Consider the following 16,773-nt stretch of genomic DNA (forward strand, 5'->3'; position numbering starts at 1 on the left):
ACTATGATAAGTTGTTGAAAAACAAATTATCTAGGAAAGTAATTTTTTCCATTATGAAAGTGGCTTGTCATATATTAGTGAAATGAATTAGTCACATAGCACACCTTTCACAACCTCAAAAGAATTAGATTATGGCCCATACGTTCCCACGTGTAACAGGAGCAGCTCTCCTCTTTGTACCTACACCACTATCACTCCACGGTTTCTGATTATGTTTTATTCATACGTAATCATAAATCACTCACAAATGAGCCCAAAGCCTAAAACTAACCAAACAAGTTCATATTTACGGCATGAGCTATTCTATTTGCACATCTTTGCAGAGTAAAACATTTCTTGTGATATGGAAAGATTCCAGGTATGTGGTCTTCAATGGGAAAAGGTGACAGCATGACACTTAGGAGATGTATGCATGGGGAAGGGAGGAGAAGCAACAGGGAAAGAAAGGCGTTTTTGCTTTTGAGCCACACAGTAGCAGAAAGTCAACTGAGCAATAGCTACCCAATTCATCCTTCGATTTAGCACTCTGCTTTCTGGGACTATTCAGAGTAGAGAAGGCTTGAGAGGGATCTTACCAATGTATGTAAATACCTGAAGGGAGAGTGTGAAGAAGAGGGAGCCAGGCTCTTTCCAGCGGTGCCCAGTGATGGGACCAGAGGCAATGGGCACAAACTGAAACACAGGAGGTTCCCTCTGAACATCAGGAAACACTTTTCCACTGTGAGGGTGACTAAGTGCTGGCACAGGTTGCCCAGGCAGGTGTTGGAGTCTCCATCCTTGGAGATACTCAAAAGTCATCTAGGCATTGTCTTGGGCAACTGGCTGTAGGCGACCCTGTTTGAGCAGGGGGATTGGACAAAGCAACCTCCAGAGGTCCCTTTTGACCTCAACACTTCTGTGATACTGTGATGCTGCTTTGGTCTCTTGTCGATGAGAAAGTGAGGCACTTCATTTTCTTGGTGGTGCCCTTCAATCAGGAACAGCAAATTTTAGAAATGAAAAGGGTGCTCCATCAGTTGGGAGCTCTGGAAGGGACCCCAACAAGCTTGTAGAGCTTAGTGGGAAGGATTGAAATGCTTGTGGGGTCAGGATGGCAACCTTGTATCTGGCAAATTAATAGAAACAAAGCAGGAGTGCAAGAATACATATTACTTCCACTTCAGTCACTCTGAGTAATATTCCTATCCTTTTTGTTTCAGGGAGGAAGAGCTGTGACATAACTAATAAATATACTTCAGGTATCACCTGATGACTACAGCTTTGTGCCAGCGGCACTGGGAGCACAGGAGAAATGCTGAGAACTACTGTGAAAGGACTTGTCACATGCAAAAGCAAAGCAGAGAAATCTGGATGCCTGAATTTTATGACATTTAATTTCAGTGCAGACTACTGAGGCCTTGGTGGTTTCTGGGGTTATAATCATGTTTTCCAGACTGATTTACCATGTCATTCTCCTGCACGGGATGAAGATAAGCACATCAAGGGGTGTTTAGATCCAGGAGCTTTACAGTGCCAGTTGCTGGTGCTGCAAGCTGCAACCCTTAGCTCTGGCCATAGACAAGAATCCTAGACTTTGGGCTGCACTGTGATTGGGGAAAACATAGAAAAAAGGGACACTCACCTGCTCCATCTCCCGTGACTAGCTTTTCTTCTTGAATGCCAGCTCTCCTACATGCTAAGGAATAGCTGAGCTGGACTTAATGCAGTGGTGGGCAGTAGAAAAAGTTAGAAGGCAAGTTCAGTGCCAGGCTCAACGCTTCTGCCTTTTCTCGGAACGTCACCTTGCTGGAATGGCTTCCCATCAGCATGGCAAGACAAGGTGGCAATTTGTTTTTCTTCCTTAAGTGCATTTAGCAAAAGGGCAGGATAGAGGAGGCTGAAACTTTCACAAGGATAAACTCTGTAATGCTGAGTTCAAGCAAAGGCGCAGCTCTTTCAAACCGTACCTGGCAATTCGGGCAACCTTGACACGCAAGATACAAAAGTGCAATTGCTGCTTTAACATAGAAGTAGCAAATTTCAGTCTTGCTGAACTGAAATACTGAAAATACAACATCTTGCCAAGTTACAAAGGCTGCATTTTTTCATACTCTGCAGTGAACAACCATGTTATCAAATAATAATGCCTTCATCTTTTGATGGTGCCATTGGAAGTGGAAAAGGAGCTCTTTTCGCATCTTGCTCTATTCTGCCTCTGCTTCCAAGTGCCTGCAGCTGAAAAGCTCTATGCTAAAGCGCTCGGGTTTCTCTAACAGAGACCTCAGAAAAGCACTGCTAGGGTTAACGTGTTGTTTTGCCCAGGCATATACAAGTGTATTGCAGAAGGCACTGTGCAAATAGTGTTCACAGAGTTTATAATTTCCTGTTGGAACAGCAAAGAAAAGAAGGTCATTGATTTAAACCAGAGAATACAAATGATTTCCTGCCCACAAAGCTGCCAAATGCTTGGAGTTATTGATTTTTTTCCTCCCTGCTGCTAACCAAACACTTCTACTCCTGTCATGGGCATCATCAGCTTATTGACTAAGTAAACATAACCCATTAAGCTGAACATTTTAAAAATAATAGAAAATTACAGTGGCTACAGTAAAAAAAATAAAATCTGCATTCAAAAAAAAAAAAGGAGAGGAAAAACTGTTCCTACAGTTAATTAACTTTTATGTAGATTCAAGTTTCTGGAATTTAGGTTTGTATCCAAAAGAGAGAAAGGAATAAATTGAAAGAAGACTGGTGGTAAAACAAAAAAAAGCCCTTTCCTAAAGAAGCCAAAAAGGGGAAGGTGCAGGGAAGTGGGTACTTCAAATTTTAAGACCCCCAGGAGAAGAAAAAATTATTGCAAAATTGAGATTGAAAGGGTAAAAAGGTGTGGCAGCAGCATGGTAAAGGCATGTTTTTATTTATTTATTTACTTATTAGCAGCAGGAGGTCTGTGCTGTTGTCTGAACATTTTTTTCGAAGCCAGCGCTGAGCACAGCTGATGCCTGGCCTTGGAACATGTCAGTTTGAAGATAGCACGTACGGTATTAATAAATGTAGAACAATACTTGCTGTCAAGTTGGTTACAAGGCAGTAGTTCACTGAAGGGGGCCTGACAATGTCAAAAAGCATTAGACCAGAGCCAGCAAATGCTTTATACGCTACAGCTGAACCCAAAAGATGAATTGATGCCCTGGATCTGACTTTAAGGCATCTGTCTGCTCTGGAGAGCGTGTGTTTGTCTGAAGAAGCTGGGAAACAAGTTGCTTTTCTCTCCTCCTCCAACCATCTGCCTACACATGGAAAGCAAGGAGCAGATGCGAGAGAAAAAATTGTAGCATGTTGCAAACGGACAGGGGATGCCTTGCAGACAAAATAATCTTCATAAGTAGGAGCACACGCTCAGGAGAGGTGTTTAGAGGCAACTCTGAACAGCAGGGAGACAGCTACCAGGCTAGGACACCGCAGAGAAGGCTGGCTTTCCCCTGGGCCTGGCTGTTGCAGGTGCGGCCGCTGGCTTCCCTGGCCAAGAGCCTTGCGGTCCTTTGGTGTGAGAGCTAGCAGTGAGAGAAGAGCCAGCCGCGAGAGACACCAGGAGGGAAGTAAACAAGCAGATTACAAAGTGATGAAAAATAAGGGTATCAGCCTTCTACAGTGACTTAGAAGAAGGCGTGACCGTTTCCTCCACCCCCTCACCCTCATGCCTGTTGACTGAAGAATACTATTAAGGCAGGTAGTCACAGATTATTAATGACCTGTTAACAACTGCTTTAATTTTCTAATAAGTGCCAACTGCGGCTGCTGTAATTATTCTGCTGGTCCTACAACACGCCCTGTGCCAGGCTGCAAAATACTTTTTTTTTTTTTTCCGGAACAGTGTCATGCCTCTTAACATGCGTGTACTGCACACGGGAAATTTCATACCTTAGTAAAATTACTTCTTAGGCTGTCAGAGAATTTTGCAGCCATTAAATGTCGCTATCTTCCAGCGAAGTAGGAACAAGGAAGTGTTTAGTCACTTATTTTTACACGTGTGAATCGAGACACCCGAAGTTAATGGCTTTAGCCACAGTGATACAGTGAGTCAGTCCCTGAGCAAACACGAAACCTGGGAGCACCGTCTTCTGCTTTGTTGGTGTCATATGAACTGCAAAAGCTACAGATAAATTGGAAGTAACACTGAGCAGGGGCTTTTTCTATCTAAGCAGAGGTCCCTAGGAGTAACATTAAATAAAAGTGATGGGATCTCTTTATCGCTCTTCCCAATTCCCACAAAGAGAGGGCTGAGTCACATGCGATGAGAAAAGAAAACAAAATCAAACGGAAAAATGTGTGTGTTGTGGTCGAAGGCAAAGTCTTTCCTCTGCAGCCTTCAATTGAAGAAGTCTGTGGTCATGGATCCCTGCCAGCATCATTAGCAGCAGTGATTCCCCGCTAACTGGTCCTGTTTCATTTTCTAATGGATCACAGCACACTTATGTGTCTCATGTATGCCACATGTGTCAAATTTCATTGTGTTTAGCCCTTGGTAATCTAGCATTTGATCAACAAACCCCAGAAACAAGTATTTGAAGATCACGGTAGCAATAAGTTTATGAGGAAATGGTGTACGTTGTTAGCAGCCCTGTTTGAAACCTGCTAGTGAGGGTGTGTCTTGAAAATGCCATAAAGCAGCCTAATTTTCACAGATCCCAGCACTTTTAGGAAACAATGATCCTGTAAAGGTATCGCCTGGTGAGCACACATAAAGCACCCAATATTTTGAAAAATCTCACCCAACGACAGTACACAGAAGTGTGGTTTGTGCTTTTGTCCAGCTCTTGGACTGTCACACCTCCTTGTTGGGCAAAGCCCTACTCTGTAGCTCCAGAGGAAAAGCTTATCCCCATATCCCTAAAGGTAGGTTCGCTGTAGGAAACAGCCCTGGAGTTGTGCTGAACCTGTCTAGGATGGTATGTTTTAGCGTAAGAGAGGGGATGGTACATGGGCAGGGACACAGGCCAGGTCTCTGGAGACCAATTGCCTGACGTGGCACAGGCTTCCTGTGAAGTTACTCCGTGTTTTTCTGACACAGCTCTGCAAAATGAAAAAGAATCTCTGCCTTCCCTAACAGGAGCTATAGAACAACCTAAGATTTAATGAATAAAATAGAGACGTCATTTAAAGCATTAAACAGAGAGATTTTTTTCCCTCAAATCTTTTCCCACACATGTTCTGAGGAGGAAAATATGGATTGCAGTCAGCTGTTCTCTGAAATTCCTCTTGCCCTGACTCATTTTTGGAAGAGCAGCTGATTCACATCCAACTGTCTTGTGAGCATCCAGCATATCTTTTCCAAGAGTGGATGGATAAATCAGTAGCTACTCCTCAGATCAAGCTAAAGGTCTGACTCCGGATGCTGCATGTGCAAACGGTGTTTCAGGTTCCACCACTTCCTTCATCCTTTTGCTCTCTCCATCTCCCATCTCGCACAGTTCTGTGCACAAGTTAACAAGCTGGATCTGTCTGAATGGAAACCTTCAAGTATTATGGGAGTTTCTTTTCTTTTCTTTCCTTTCTTTTTTTTTTTTTTTTTAACAGTTCCCATCATAACGTTTTTTCCCCTTTTTGTCTTTCTGAGAATAGAATGTTTCTAGGTCAGAATCCCCGTTGGTCTTGTGCTGTTTTTGGTGTTCAATGCTCATTAAAAAGTCACGAGTCTTTGAGGTTATTTTTTCCCCAGATCTTAATTTGTGTTAACAGATTTAGCTGATACTGAACCAGTTCTGCTCATATGGGCAAGGACCAACTTCTGGAAAGGATCCAGGTGTCCAAGATGTTCAAAAGTAATTAGTTTTCCTCAAAGCCTTAGGCTTTGAGTGTTGATCTGATGTATTTCAAAGGGACTTGACTTTCAGAAGACGGGTAGGGTCAGCATTTTCTGAAGGAGGGGCCCTTCTGAGGAGGGTGTAAAGATGGGCACTTGAAATAAACTTACCACATCTGAGAATCTGGGGGGATTTAGGGTAGCATTTTATTTAGTTTTCAGTAGGACGTATGAATAAGAGCAAGGTGTTTGTGAAGTGCCAGAAGTATGTACTGCTATAATGCTATATAATAAAAGGCATTATACCAGCTAGATGTTTGGCCTTAGGGCCGCAAACCTTCCCGTCTCTGCTGATATTTTTAAAGGCTTTGTAAATTGGGCTCCATGCTGATCACAGCAGAGTAGATCACATCTTTTACCCCCTCATTTCCGGAAGCAGACACATTACAAGGGAACAAACATCATATGATTTACACTGTGTTCCTGCCTTAAACATTTTTTCCCCTGTGACTGCCTCCCCTGGCATTCAGTTCCTTTAGGTCACCGTCTACTGAGTGCCTATTTAATGCATGCATGTGGATCGTATTATTGAAGTTAGTAAGACTACAGACAGGCATAGCCTTATCAAGATTGGAGTTAGAAACTGTAAACTGCCAGGCAGGTACTAAGTTTTAACATAACTGCATACAGTTCCTAGCCTCGTGATATCTGCAGTACTTCTATGAACTTTTGTGACCGTTTGCTTTTCCCCTTACAAGGTAAAATGTGACCTGCTAGCCAAGAAGGTTATTACACACTCCTTGTGTTTTTTGATGTTTTTTCCCCATCTCAGGATTTAGTAAGTTGACTTAAAGCTAGATAGGTCGTTAGTTTTGGCTTTGAGAACTTGACAGTGTCTTCGGCGTGATTAATGTATTCGGCACAGGTAAATGCCCACAGACTGGCAAGAGAGCTAAGTAGTTACCACTGCATAGAAAGCATTGCAAGCTCTTTGACCTTTCCATAAGACATGGTTTGGTACTCTTCACTCATCAGTTACCTTGCAGGTTCCGTAAACCTATTTGAGGAAGCTACATACACAAAAACATATATACAGTGGCTTGACAGTCCACCCTCTCATCCTGGCAGCACGAAAAAGTCAAAGGACTACATTTGCTATTTCTTTAAGAGATTCTTTTGTTTTAACATGCCCATTTGGAAGCTGGGCTGTGACGCATGCTGTGGGGAGGCATGGGTACAGCGTAGAGCAATTCTTTTGAACCTTGGATGGCAGCGCCCATGACCTCACTCCCAGGGGCAGGGAAGCCAAGAAGCTGTCCTGTAGTTTTCTCAGGTAAACCACTCACTGTTAAAAACCATAAACACCACCTTGGATGCAATTTTTTCATTTACCCTACTTAGGAATTCTTACTCTTAAATCCTTTGCGTTTCACCTCTAAAACACAAAAGGTGACCATTCACACCTTCCTCCCCCCTCCATGGTGTCCAATTACAGAAACATACAATTAGGGATGTTAATGGTAGATTATTAGGCATTAACTTGTAACACTGTGCTCCAATAACAGCAAAAATGGGTCACACCGTGGGTATAATTATCCTGCTTCTCCAATAACATGACCTAGTCGTGCCTCTTTTCTGTGATATCCCTCGTATTTCAGTACAAAGCGTGGGCAGCTCTGGTTGTCTTGGAGGATGATCTGGAGTGGATTGTTGAACTGGCTGGCACATGAGCCTGGCCTTCAACAATACCAAACAAACTACATTGTAGTATCTTCACAACTTGGGAGAAAAGCCAAAAAGGATTCAGGTACCTGCTTTCGTTACCTGCGGTTAGGAAGACAGACTCCATTTCACAGAGGGATAAACCAAGGGATGGCAGGAGAAGGTTCCTCAGACAACAGAAATGGTGGCCCCACCGTTTCTCTCTGCCCGGCACTGCCCACCACTAGGGCGGTGCAATAGTCTGCAGGGGAAGAGGGCATCTAGAGGGGTGAAGGTGGGCAGTCAGGGGGAAAAATAATGCAGTACAGGCAAGCCTGCCGGATGAGACTGTGTGGCTTAAGAGTACATGAGGAAGTAGTCTGTGACAGTGGAGTACAGAATATGTATGAAGATACACAAATATATAGAAACATGCAAATGACAGCGCCCAAGAGAGGAGAAAGAGGAAATTAAACTAAAATATTTATAGGTACCATGTAAGGCTTCATACTGACGGAGCAAGCCACCTGCGTTGTAGCGTGTGCCCCAGGAGATGTGATACAACTACAAGAATGAGGTAGTTGTTTAGCGTCCTTAATCACTCTATTGACTACTTTCGCTTTCCTTGTTAATTAGCTAGCAGCAAAGACAGAAAATAAACGTAACGCAGTTTCCTGGCTTGCCAGTAATTTTCCTCATGCACAGAGTTGTCCCTTCAAAGCATTTTAACCAGGGTAAGTTATACATTTCTAGGAACCAATCCACTAGGAGACCCTGGAAGGGACCATTTCAAAGCTGTCTGAAAAGATGGCTTACCTCCCTAAATGCCAAAACACGCCTTTTCAGTGCATCTGGAGAAGAGCTACTGGGGGGTGGGGGTGTGTGGAAATATTACTCCTACTTTTGGTTTGACTGTGAATTAAGCAAACTTCTTTCTTACAAGCTGCTGAGGTTTTCGTGAAGGCAGATCATACATGCAAAGTCTTCAGTATTTCTGAACATGCTGGCAGGGGGCACAATTTGTTGCTGTTACTTCTCAGAAGTGAGGTAAATAGTATGTTGAGACTATTTCCATGAAAAAGGGAAAAATAATACGCAGAAATTATGATCCTGTTGAAACACTTCTGCTGTGTTGTCCTCTCTTTGGTGACAGTACCGATGATGAAGGTATTTTGTAGACAGTGAGTGTCAAGAAGCTGTCTCTAAAATGTTATTAGTATAAAACTGGCTCACACCCAGATGTGTTATGGATCTTACAAGATCAATGGATGGGTAGGAGAGCAAGAATGTGAAATACAAGTGTGTGCTTGTGTGTGGTTTGCCTGACATTACCTTCATCTCCTGTGACTTCCATGACTACCTGGGTGGCTTGCAGAAAAGCTGGACCTGGGGCTGACTCAAATCCCACCAGCCCAAGGGCGAGTTCTGTTGCAGAAGGGTTAGGCAACAGTTGCAGCCTTGAAGTTAGACACTCGGGTCCGTGTTCAGGCCTATTGATAAGTTTTGTCTTTAAGTAGTCTTTTGCCACACATACTTAGCATGTCATGCCAACGCCTCAGGACTACAGTGGTTCAAAGTGGTTTAAAGGCTCCCAGCTGCTTGTATTGGTGGCCTGGCAGTATATTGCCTTGGCCAGGTGGGTAGGCAGTGGTCCAAATTGAGATAACCAGCAGTGATCCCAGGGAGTTTGCATGGATCAAGTTGCTCCTCTTTGATTTCAGAGCGATATTATTGTTAACTCTTTGGTCTGTGATAGCACCCAGAAGCTGGAGGTGCTGGTGGGTCTCACTAGTGCCAGGAAGAGGAGAAGGAGGAAGAAATGCCTTGCCAAAGCACCTGCAGCCCCATCTCTCTCACTCGAGTCTGAGGCAAATAAAATGAATGTTTGTGGCTTGCTGAAACTGCCCTTGCCTTACCACTACCTGCCTTTGGTGGAGGTGCCTGAGATCAACCTCTGCCACACGACTTTCAGAGGCCAAAACACAAAATGTGAATTTGCTGAAAGAAGGAAGAATCTCTTAAGCCCAGCCTATTTTTAGAAGGTCCTCTGTGGAGAAAACAAAGTCTAATTAAAACCAGACTTCATTGTTGCAGTAACCCACCATTTCACATGTGACCCTGGGAGTCTTCCACCTCTCTGGGTTTGTTAAATCTTGTTAACTGCCTGAGTCCTGCTTAGTTTCAAAGACAAGTTTGAATACTACCTTCTCCCCCATATCTTACTCTTGCCAAGGCACAAAATGAACAACACCCTTATTAGGAAGCTCTGCTCTTTAATATTTATTTTTAGAGAACACAACTTATTTAATGTCTTTCCTTTTGGTAACTGTATGCTCAGTGTTTTTGTGCGTGCTAATCTCCACTTAATCTTTCTTACCGTTGCAAATAGCACGGGGGAAAAGATGTTTTTGCAGAACAGCGTAGCTTGGAAATTGTGCTTTTTTAATTACCGACTGTGAAGAAATCTGTTTTTCCACCACTTGACTTGCATACTTTTTAGTGGTATAACAGGTTCTGAGGGGAGATCTCCACCACAGATAGCAACGTGAACTTCCCTTCTTAGGAGGCAATTGCACGTTGTATCTGTAAGATTCTCCTAAACGTATTGTCTTACGGTTACTCCCTTTGTGGCAAATGAAGTCAAGGGGGTTTGGTCCCTCCCTTTAATAGCCTCTACACTTTGCACGCTGTAAGTAATTTTCAGAAAGGCTCAGGACAGGAGGCATGCCTCTGGGAACGTCTCCGCTTCCCTTCCCTAGCGAGCCACCTCCATGGCTCTTCAGCAGAGCAGCAGATGGGAGCTGCAAACACAGCTGGCCAGAGGGCAGAAATCCTAGCAATGCGTCCTCACAGACAACAGCTCCTTGCTACATTTTGGCCTTCCACAAACTGACGCCATTAGTATCTCCAGTGTCATCATTCAGAAGCCATCAGCAGCTGCATGCCGAGGGAGGCTCAAGAGTTTGGGTGCAATATCCAGACATCCATGCCTCAAGGGACCATGAGGAAAGGGGAGCAGCAGCCCCCACCCTGTGAGGGATGCACTGGGCTCCAAGGACACCTCTGTCCTCGCTTTTGGAAGCTAACAGGGAATTGTGGAATCAAAGAGAAGGTTTGCGAGGTCTCGAGAGGCTTGTTAAAACGCGTAGCTCTGAACCTCTTCCTGCAATGTGCCGTCATGGGACTGGCTTGGGAAAATAGCTGAGAAACAAGTAGGAGGAGAGAGTCAAGGGCTAGCCTGGGGATGGGGTGGTCCAGCCTGCGGGCTTCCCACTGCAACCGAAAGCAAGCCGTGGAGATATCCTCCCTGTTATGGCAATGAGGACCTTTGCAGAGCCGATGTGGGATGCGCAACTTGGGTGCACCTCAGCCCCCCACGTCCCTGCCTCACCAGGACCAGCAACAGGTGATAGCTGCAGGCAGGGGGAGCACATCAGGAGCAGCTAGGAGTGCTGCATGGGGCACTAGCGCTTACCGGCACCACCATTTCTCAGCTGCCAAGCTCCCTTGCCAGATGGCACCATAGTGGCGAGGCACCATCAGGGCACTTGGGGCCACTGACCTGCTGCAAGCGGAGGTAGTGAAGGGAGCATGCGGGAGCACAGGACCGATCAGCACAAAGCTCCTCTTACTTTCCACCCCCCTTGCTTGGGTGACAGCAGACCGTGAGACCTAACAAACCTCAAACCCGCTGACACCAAGTTGCAGAGCCTCTAATTTCCACCCTTTGCTAGGCAGGTCCCCTGAGCCTCCGTCAAAACCTCCTCCCTGGTGCAAGAGCTCCGCATCTTCCCACTTTCACTCAGCAAACTGCCAGCAGCACCCTCCATCCCCAGTCATTAGCGTTCAATTACCCTGAATTTCGTCACAGAAAAATTTTGCCTGGCCACAACTTTGAAAGGGGCAAAAACAAATGCCACGGGTCACAGCCTGTTATATCTGATCCACTCTCCAGATTTGCCACCTTTTTTTTCTTTTTTTTTTTTTTTTCTCCCTTTTATGTGGTGTTGGTGTCGGATCCTTCTCCTGGCTGGCTGGATCTTAACAGGACCTCAGTTATTAATCAGGTTTTGCAGTTTGAGGGGGGGGCGGACATAATGAAATAATGTTAAGAATTGCAATTTAAGGAAAGTTGCAGACACTCGTGGGTGAGCAGAAAGCTCTCACTGTCCTTGTGAAACGACTGCTGCTGTTTCTCTGTAAAAACACACTCATACTTCCTCTGCTGCAACTTCTCACGCCGCTCAAGTTCCCCAGGGGAAGCGAAGAAGAAAACTCATCAGAGAAACAGCTCAGCAGTGAGAGAGATGATAATTGACTGTACCAATGGCACAATTTGGGGATTTTGGGGCATGAAACGGACCTAATACCCACGTGCTTCTCTGGGTTGCTACCATTACTAGCCATCCGTAAGTCAGAAGTAAATTGAACAGTAAATTTAAATATCAAGAGCTCTTAAAAATCAAGGGAACTAGTTACCAAGGAATGCCTTCGACTAAGGGGTAGGACGCATTATGATTGAACGCTAGTGCCGACAGGGTGGTAGATGAAAGTTGTACCTGGGTTGCATTCATAGTTTACCTTGGGCTAGAGGATGCAAGAGATGGTGTACGGGCATGTCAGCAGAGCTGTGAGCAGAGGGAGGCCGCCCGTGTCACCCTGACCCTGCCACCATGGGAAGGAGTCCTGACGTGACGTGAGCCTCTCCACCCTCTCTAAACTGTGGTTGTTGGCTGAGCAATACCTGACTAAGGCATACCTGAGGGATGCTAGAGGTGGTTTTCACAACAGGACTCAAACAGCCTTGCCCAGGTCACATTTCTGTGCCTGGTTTGGGCCTTGGTTTATTAACCAGCTCTTGCTGAGTGTCACACTTAAGTCACACCATCGTAGCACAAGGATCATGGTGTGAAGCCTTTGGGATTAGAAATACCATACAGCTTTCCCAAGTATTCGGATGTCTGTATGCCTACATCAAAAAGGGCTGCCTTTCGCGAGTTGTTTTTTTTTTTTTTTTTTTTAATATTTTTTAATTGCTGTCAAGACCATTCCTCCCTACCATCCCAGCTGCGAGAGAAGCAAGAGCACAAGCCGATACTTGGGTGCTCGGTCAAGCCCCATCCTGCCCCAGCCTGAAGCAATGTGCTGCTCTCCCGCTGACGACTCAGCTCGACTCCCACTAACCTGCTGTGGGCAGGAGCGTTAGCTTCGGCTCTTCAGGCCACGCAGTCCCCCCCCACCCTTCCTCCCACCCAAACCGTGGAAGCATTTAGCAGATTGACTTTCTCAGAGGTGTTTCTTATTCTGCTGGGTCATTCATTCGAATGCCAAAATCGTAAGACTCGTTAAAACGGGCAGGCTTGGGTTGAGGGGGCTGCAGGAAGGAAGAAAAATAGCTTTTGCAAGAGCCTTCCTGTTTATCCATGGCTTGGGAAAGAAAACAACACAACAGAATACACACACCCTGGCTCCATTATCTTTGCTGGCACAGCGCTGGCTTGGCTCTGTCCCTTACCACTGCAGGCCAAATCCAGCCTTGCCGCCAGCGTGTTTACTTTAGGGGAGTTTACTCAAGAGAGAAATCCGGCCCCCGGAGCCTGAATGCTCGCAGTGTGCGAGCGAGGATCGCGCGGGCACCGGGAGCCCCCCATGACAATGCGCCCCGGCGCTGGCCCCTGGCCACACCAGGGAGGTCATTTGCTTTTCGGCAATTAGCAAAGTGGTGGCATCGCTAAAAGAAGTTGAATAAACACATTCAACCCCAAGCAGGTCCCCAGTTTGCTCTGTTCTCACCACCTTCCCTTCTGGGCATGCAGCGGGGCCCCAGCAAGCCCTGGTGCCTGTGCACTGGGCGCTTTCATTCAGGCCTGGTTGGAAAGGGCTTTTAGGAAAGAGGAGGAGGAGGGGGGGGAAATAACCCTTTAGCCTTCTTCTTTTTACAGCAAATGTCTTTCCTTTTTCTTTTCAGGGAGGAAAAATGCCAGCTTCTCTAAGGAAACTGCAGCAAATGGCTGTTTTCATGGGACTGTTCAGCGGCGGGGGATGCATCGTGATGTATAATCTTATGCAAAGTAAGCCTTGGTGCTGTTAGCAACCTTATTTCTCCTCTGCCCCTTTCATTTGCTTTTGTGTAGTGGGGAAAATAGCAGCATGCAAGATGTGAAAAGCAGATAAAGTTAAGGGAAGTGTGGCTGAGCCTCTGGGTTCTGCCTCCGTGGGCTCCTCTTTGTTCAGCCCCAGGGCTGCTGCTCTCCCAGACGCTGCTGCGCGCATTTCCAGAGGTGGATATTGCATAGGAAGCATGCTGCTGTGGTCAGGAGAAAGTCTGGTTTCTGGGGGGTTTCCTGAGGGTGAGGGCGAGGTGAACGCTTAGGCAGTAATGCAGGTTTCGTTTCTTACGGAGATATTACAACTGGGCAGGAAAAGAGGACCATCTGTGAGAAGGTATTAAAGTCTAGCGGTTTTATCTGTAAATCTCTGTGGTGCTGGCCCTTAAACACAACACGCCTGGGAAGTGCTAAGACATCGTTAGTTACTCCTGAATGAAGGGCAGATAAGAGTGCTCAGCATTGAGAAGACCAGGACAAGGAGAGAAAAGCTAGACAGGTGCCATTGCCGTTTATAGACAGCTCTAGTTGCTACATGTCTCTGGCCAAGAATCCAAACTATTAGGTCCAAATGACAGACGCTGATTTTTTTTCTAAAATTGTTTCTAGATATTTAGCATCAGATCAGAAATAGGCTTTGCCTCTCTTGCCGGGGGATGCTATAGGCCTGTTGGCCTTGTGCTTCTCCCTTACTGGTACTGTCAAATGATACTGCTTTTCACCTACCCTTATATCAGAGGGATGCTGCCAGAAAAGTGTAGCCAAGCCTGTTCCTCAAGCCGTCAGATAAGCTCTGAAACCTTGCCTTCATTTTACACATATTAATAACAAATCAGACAAGGCTGGAAAGCAGGCTTTAATTTTAGGCAGCTCATGCCCTCAAGCTCTGGAGTACATGACAGATATATGAGCCTCTTATGCTTTAAAATATTGAATCTGGCTTTAACAAGGACATTAGTGTTTTTTAATTTTCAGCTTCAGCATGAGGAGGGAAAAAGCCATCCCCTGTGCTATACAGAAAGTCAAAGGGTTCATTCCCCCCATCACTTAACTGTGCAGTCAAGTGGCACAACACAATGGCTACTTCTTGCTCTGTTGCAATATCAGTGGCCAGTAGCTGTTGGATAACTCAGTGACAAGCCAACTGGGCTGTTGAAAGGATGCTTTCTGCTGCAGAGTGTGTCCTTCTGTAGCCTCCAACAGACAGGGGAGCCACACTGGGAGCCTTCCTCCCTTTGCCCATGCCTGGGCTTATCCCAGTCCCTTCTGCTATCCCAGCGCACAGAACTGGCCCATACTGGGACCTGCGAGGAGCAAGTGGCTTCCGTGGTGGGAGCAGGGGGAAAGGGGTGCTTCCCTCCCCTTTCTTCAGGCTGAAGGGAGGTTTGCATGTGAATGGTCTCTGCAAAGCTTTTACAAACACTCAGGTAATCCTATTTCTACTGACTCTCTTCACCGCCACAACCTCCTCATGGGAGTAGTCTCCCCACCCAACCCCAGCGTCCTTTCAGCTCTCCTACTGAAAACGCGTGGACAAACAGACTAGTTGAGCATGTTACGTCTAGTACGTGAGATGCTAACATGGAACAGCTGAGAAAGAGCATCAGGAAACTTGAACCCGTTTCCCCTCCAACCTGCAGGATGAGCACACCCCACTTTTAACACGGTCTGGGTAGCTGCTTACCATGATCCGTAAGCACTAAAGGGCTGGCGTGCTGCAACCTCTTTTGCTGGAGCTCCTTAGGGTGGCCCAGGGGGCCGGTGAGGACCAGTGCCGGCTGCAGCCTCACAAAGCTGTTTCTATGCCAACCGGATGCTGCCTGCTCACAGGGGATGCCTCTAATTAGGGAGAGGGGGCAGCATCCTTCTGCCTCACAGTCCCAGAGTAACACCAACAGGCAAGAGACCACAAAACAAACCTCACACCTTGTTTTAAACTCTTTGGAAAAAAAGAGCAAAGTTGCCAGGGTAGGATTTTCACACATGCACACTCTTAGCTTAACTCTGCCCTTCTTGATGTCGAGACAGCGGAGTTAGGCTGGCGTGAAGCACAACTAGAAATCTCAGCAGGCAAGCCTTAGAACAACTATTTGTGAGCAAGCCTCTGCCTCCATAAGGAGGGTCGGCACATTTCCAGCCTCACGGCTTTGCATTGTGCAGTGGACACCAATGGACAGCATTTCCCAGGTACACACAGTAACTAGACATCGATAAATAGCAATTTACTACAATTGTCCTCCCTATGCCAACACTGCAGCATCCAGTCTACTGTGCTATTGTTGCTGCTTGACCGTTAACTCTAGCGGCGCTTCTTTGTGCCTACCTTTTAAGGCATCCATCAGTAGAGTCGCAGCTTCATGGCTGCCACTTGAAAAGCTGTATCAGTATCACAGCAAGAGTTTCACAGCAGCAGCTGTTCTGGTCTCACACCAACGTCTGCGAAATATTCTCCACTCTAAGTATTTTCTGTACCTCCTTTAAAAAAAAATTGAATTACATTCAGAACATTTTCAGATATTTATCCTTATGCTTTTTTTTTTTTTGCCTTTTTCTTTTTTCTTTTGTTCCTTTTAGATGGTGTACAAACGTATGAAAAGCAGGGAGACTCAGCCGTAAGCTGAACTGTATACCACTCTGGAACAGGCTATATTCGGAGCCCTCTTCACTTAAGTGAGCTGAATAACATTACAGCTCAGCACTGCTTCTCTGATGTAGGGGTGCATTTCCTGCTTTGACCAGATTTCTCCTAATTAATAGTTTCAGAGTGTTTTTTAGGGAGGGTATGGTAGTCTGGAGGAAGTATCTCTCCCCCCCCCGGCTTTTTTACTTATGTTTTGATTTTCGGTGGACAGTCTCCTTACTACCCTTTCTCTCACCTAGAGAGTTTTGCCCGGACACAGTATTATCAGCAGGCTTTGGAGCAATTGAACAGCAATCCCAATGCCCTGGAAGCCCTGGGTGCCCCCCCTCTCAAGGTTCACAACATCCGACTGACAGATGGGAGTAACCGTGTGGACACAGAAAGAGCACAGGTAACGCTGGGAAGGTGGTGTCACAGGGTGGCTTCCCACATGCCAGGGGACAAGAGATCAGCTAGGGGACTCTCAGTAGGTCACAAGTGACGTGGGGGCACTGGAAGGCAGTAGGGTGGGATGCCAGTTGATTTGGAAGAGGAATGGATTT

General features: G+C 46.0%; 1 protein-coding gene across 10 annotated transcripts in view; it reads left to right on the top strand.

Annotated features, from left to right (window-relative positions):
• The window catches only part of LOC128905865 (cytochrome c oxidase assembly factor 1 homolog), a 53,389-nt gene that overhangs the window by 31,222 nt on the left and 5,394 nt on the right, over positions 1–16,773 (top strand). For 9 of the 10 annotated variants that reach the window (XM_054192454.1, XM_054192453.1, XM_054192452.1 and 6 more), the window contains 2 exons: positions 13,452–13,554; positions 16,471–16,622. In XM_054192454.1, the coding sequence (XP_054048429.1) occupies positions 13,461–13,554; positions 16,471–16,622 (246 nt within the window). In that variant the 5' untranslated portion in view covers positions 13,452–13,460. Of the gene's footprint in view, positions 1–11,602; positions 11,893–13,451; positions 13,555–16,470; positions 16,623–16,773 lie in introns of those variants that run through there. The other variant, XM_054192460.1, reaches the window with a different exon arrangement.

Source organism: Rissa tridactyla, chromosome 2 (assembly GCF_028500815.1).
Source record: "Rissa tridactyla isolate bRisTri1 chromosome 2, bRisTri1.patW.cur.20221130, whole genome shotgun sequence".
In the NCBI taxonomy this organism is placed as follows: domain Eukaryota; kingdom Metazoa; phylum Chordata; class Aves; order Charadriiformes; family Laridae; genus Rissa; species Rissa tridactyla.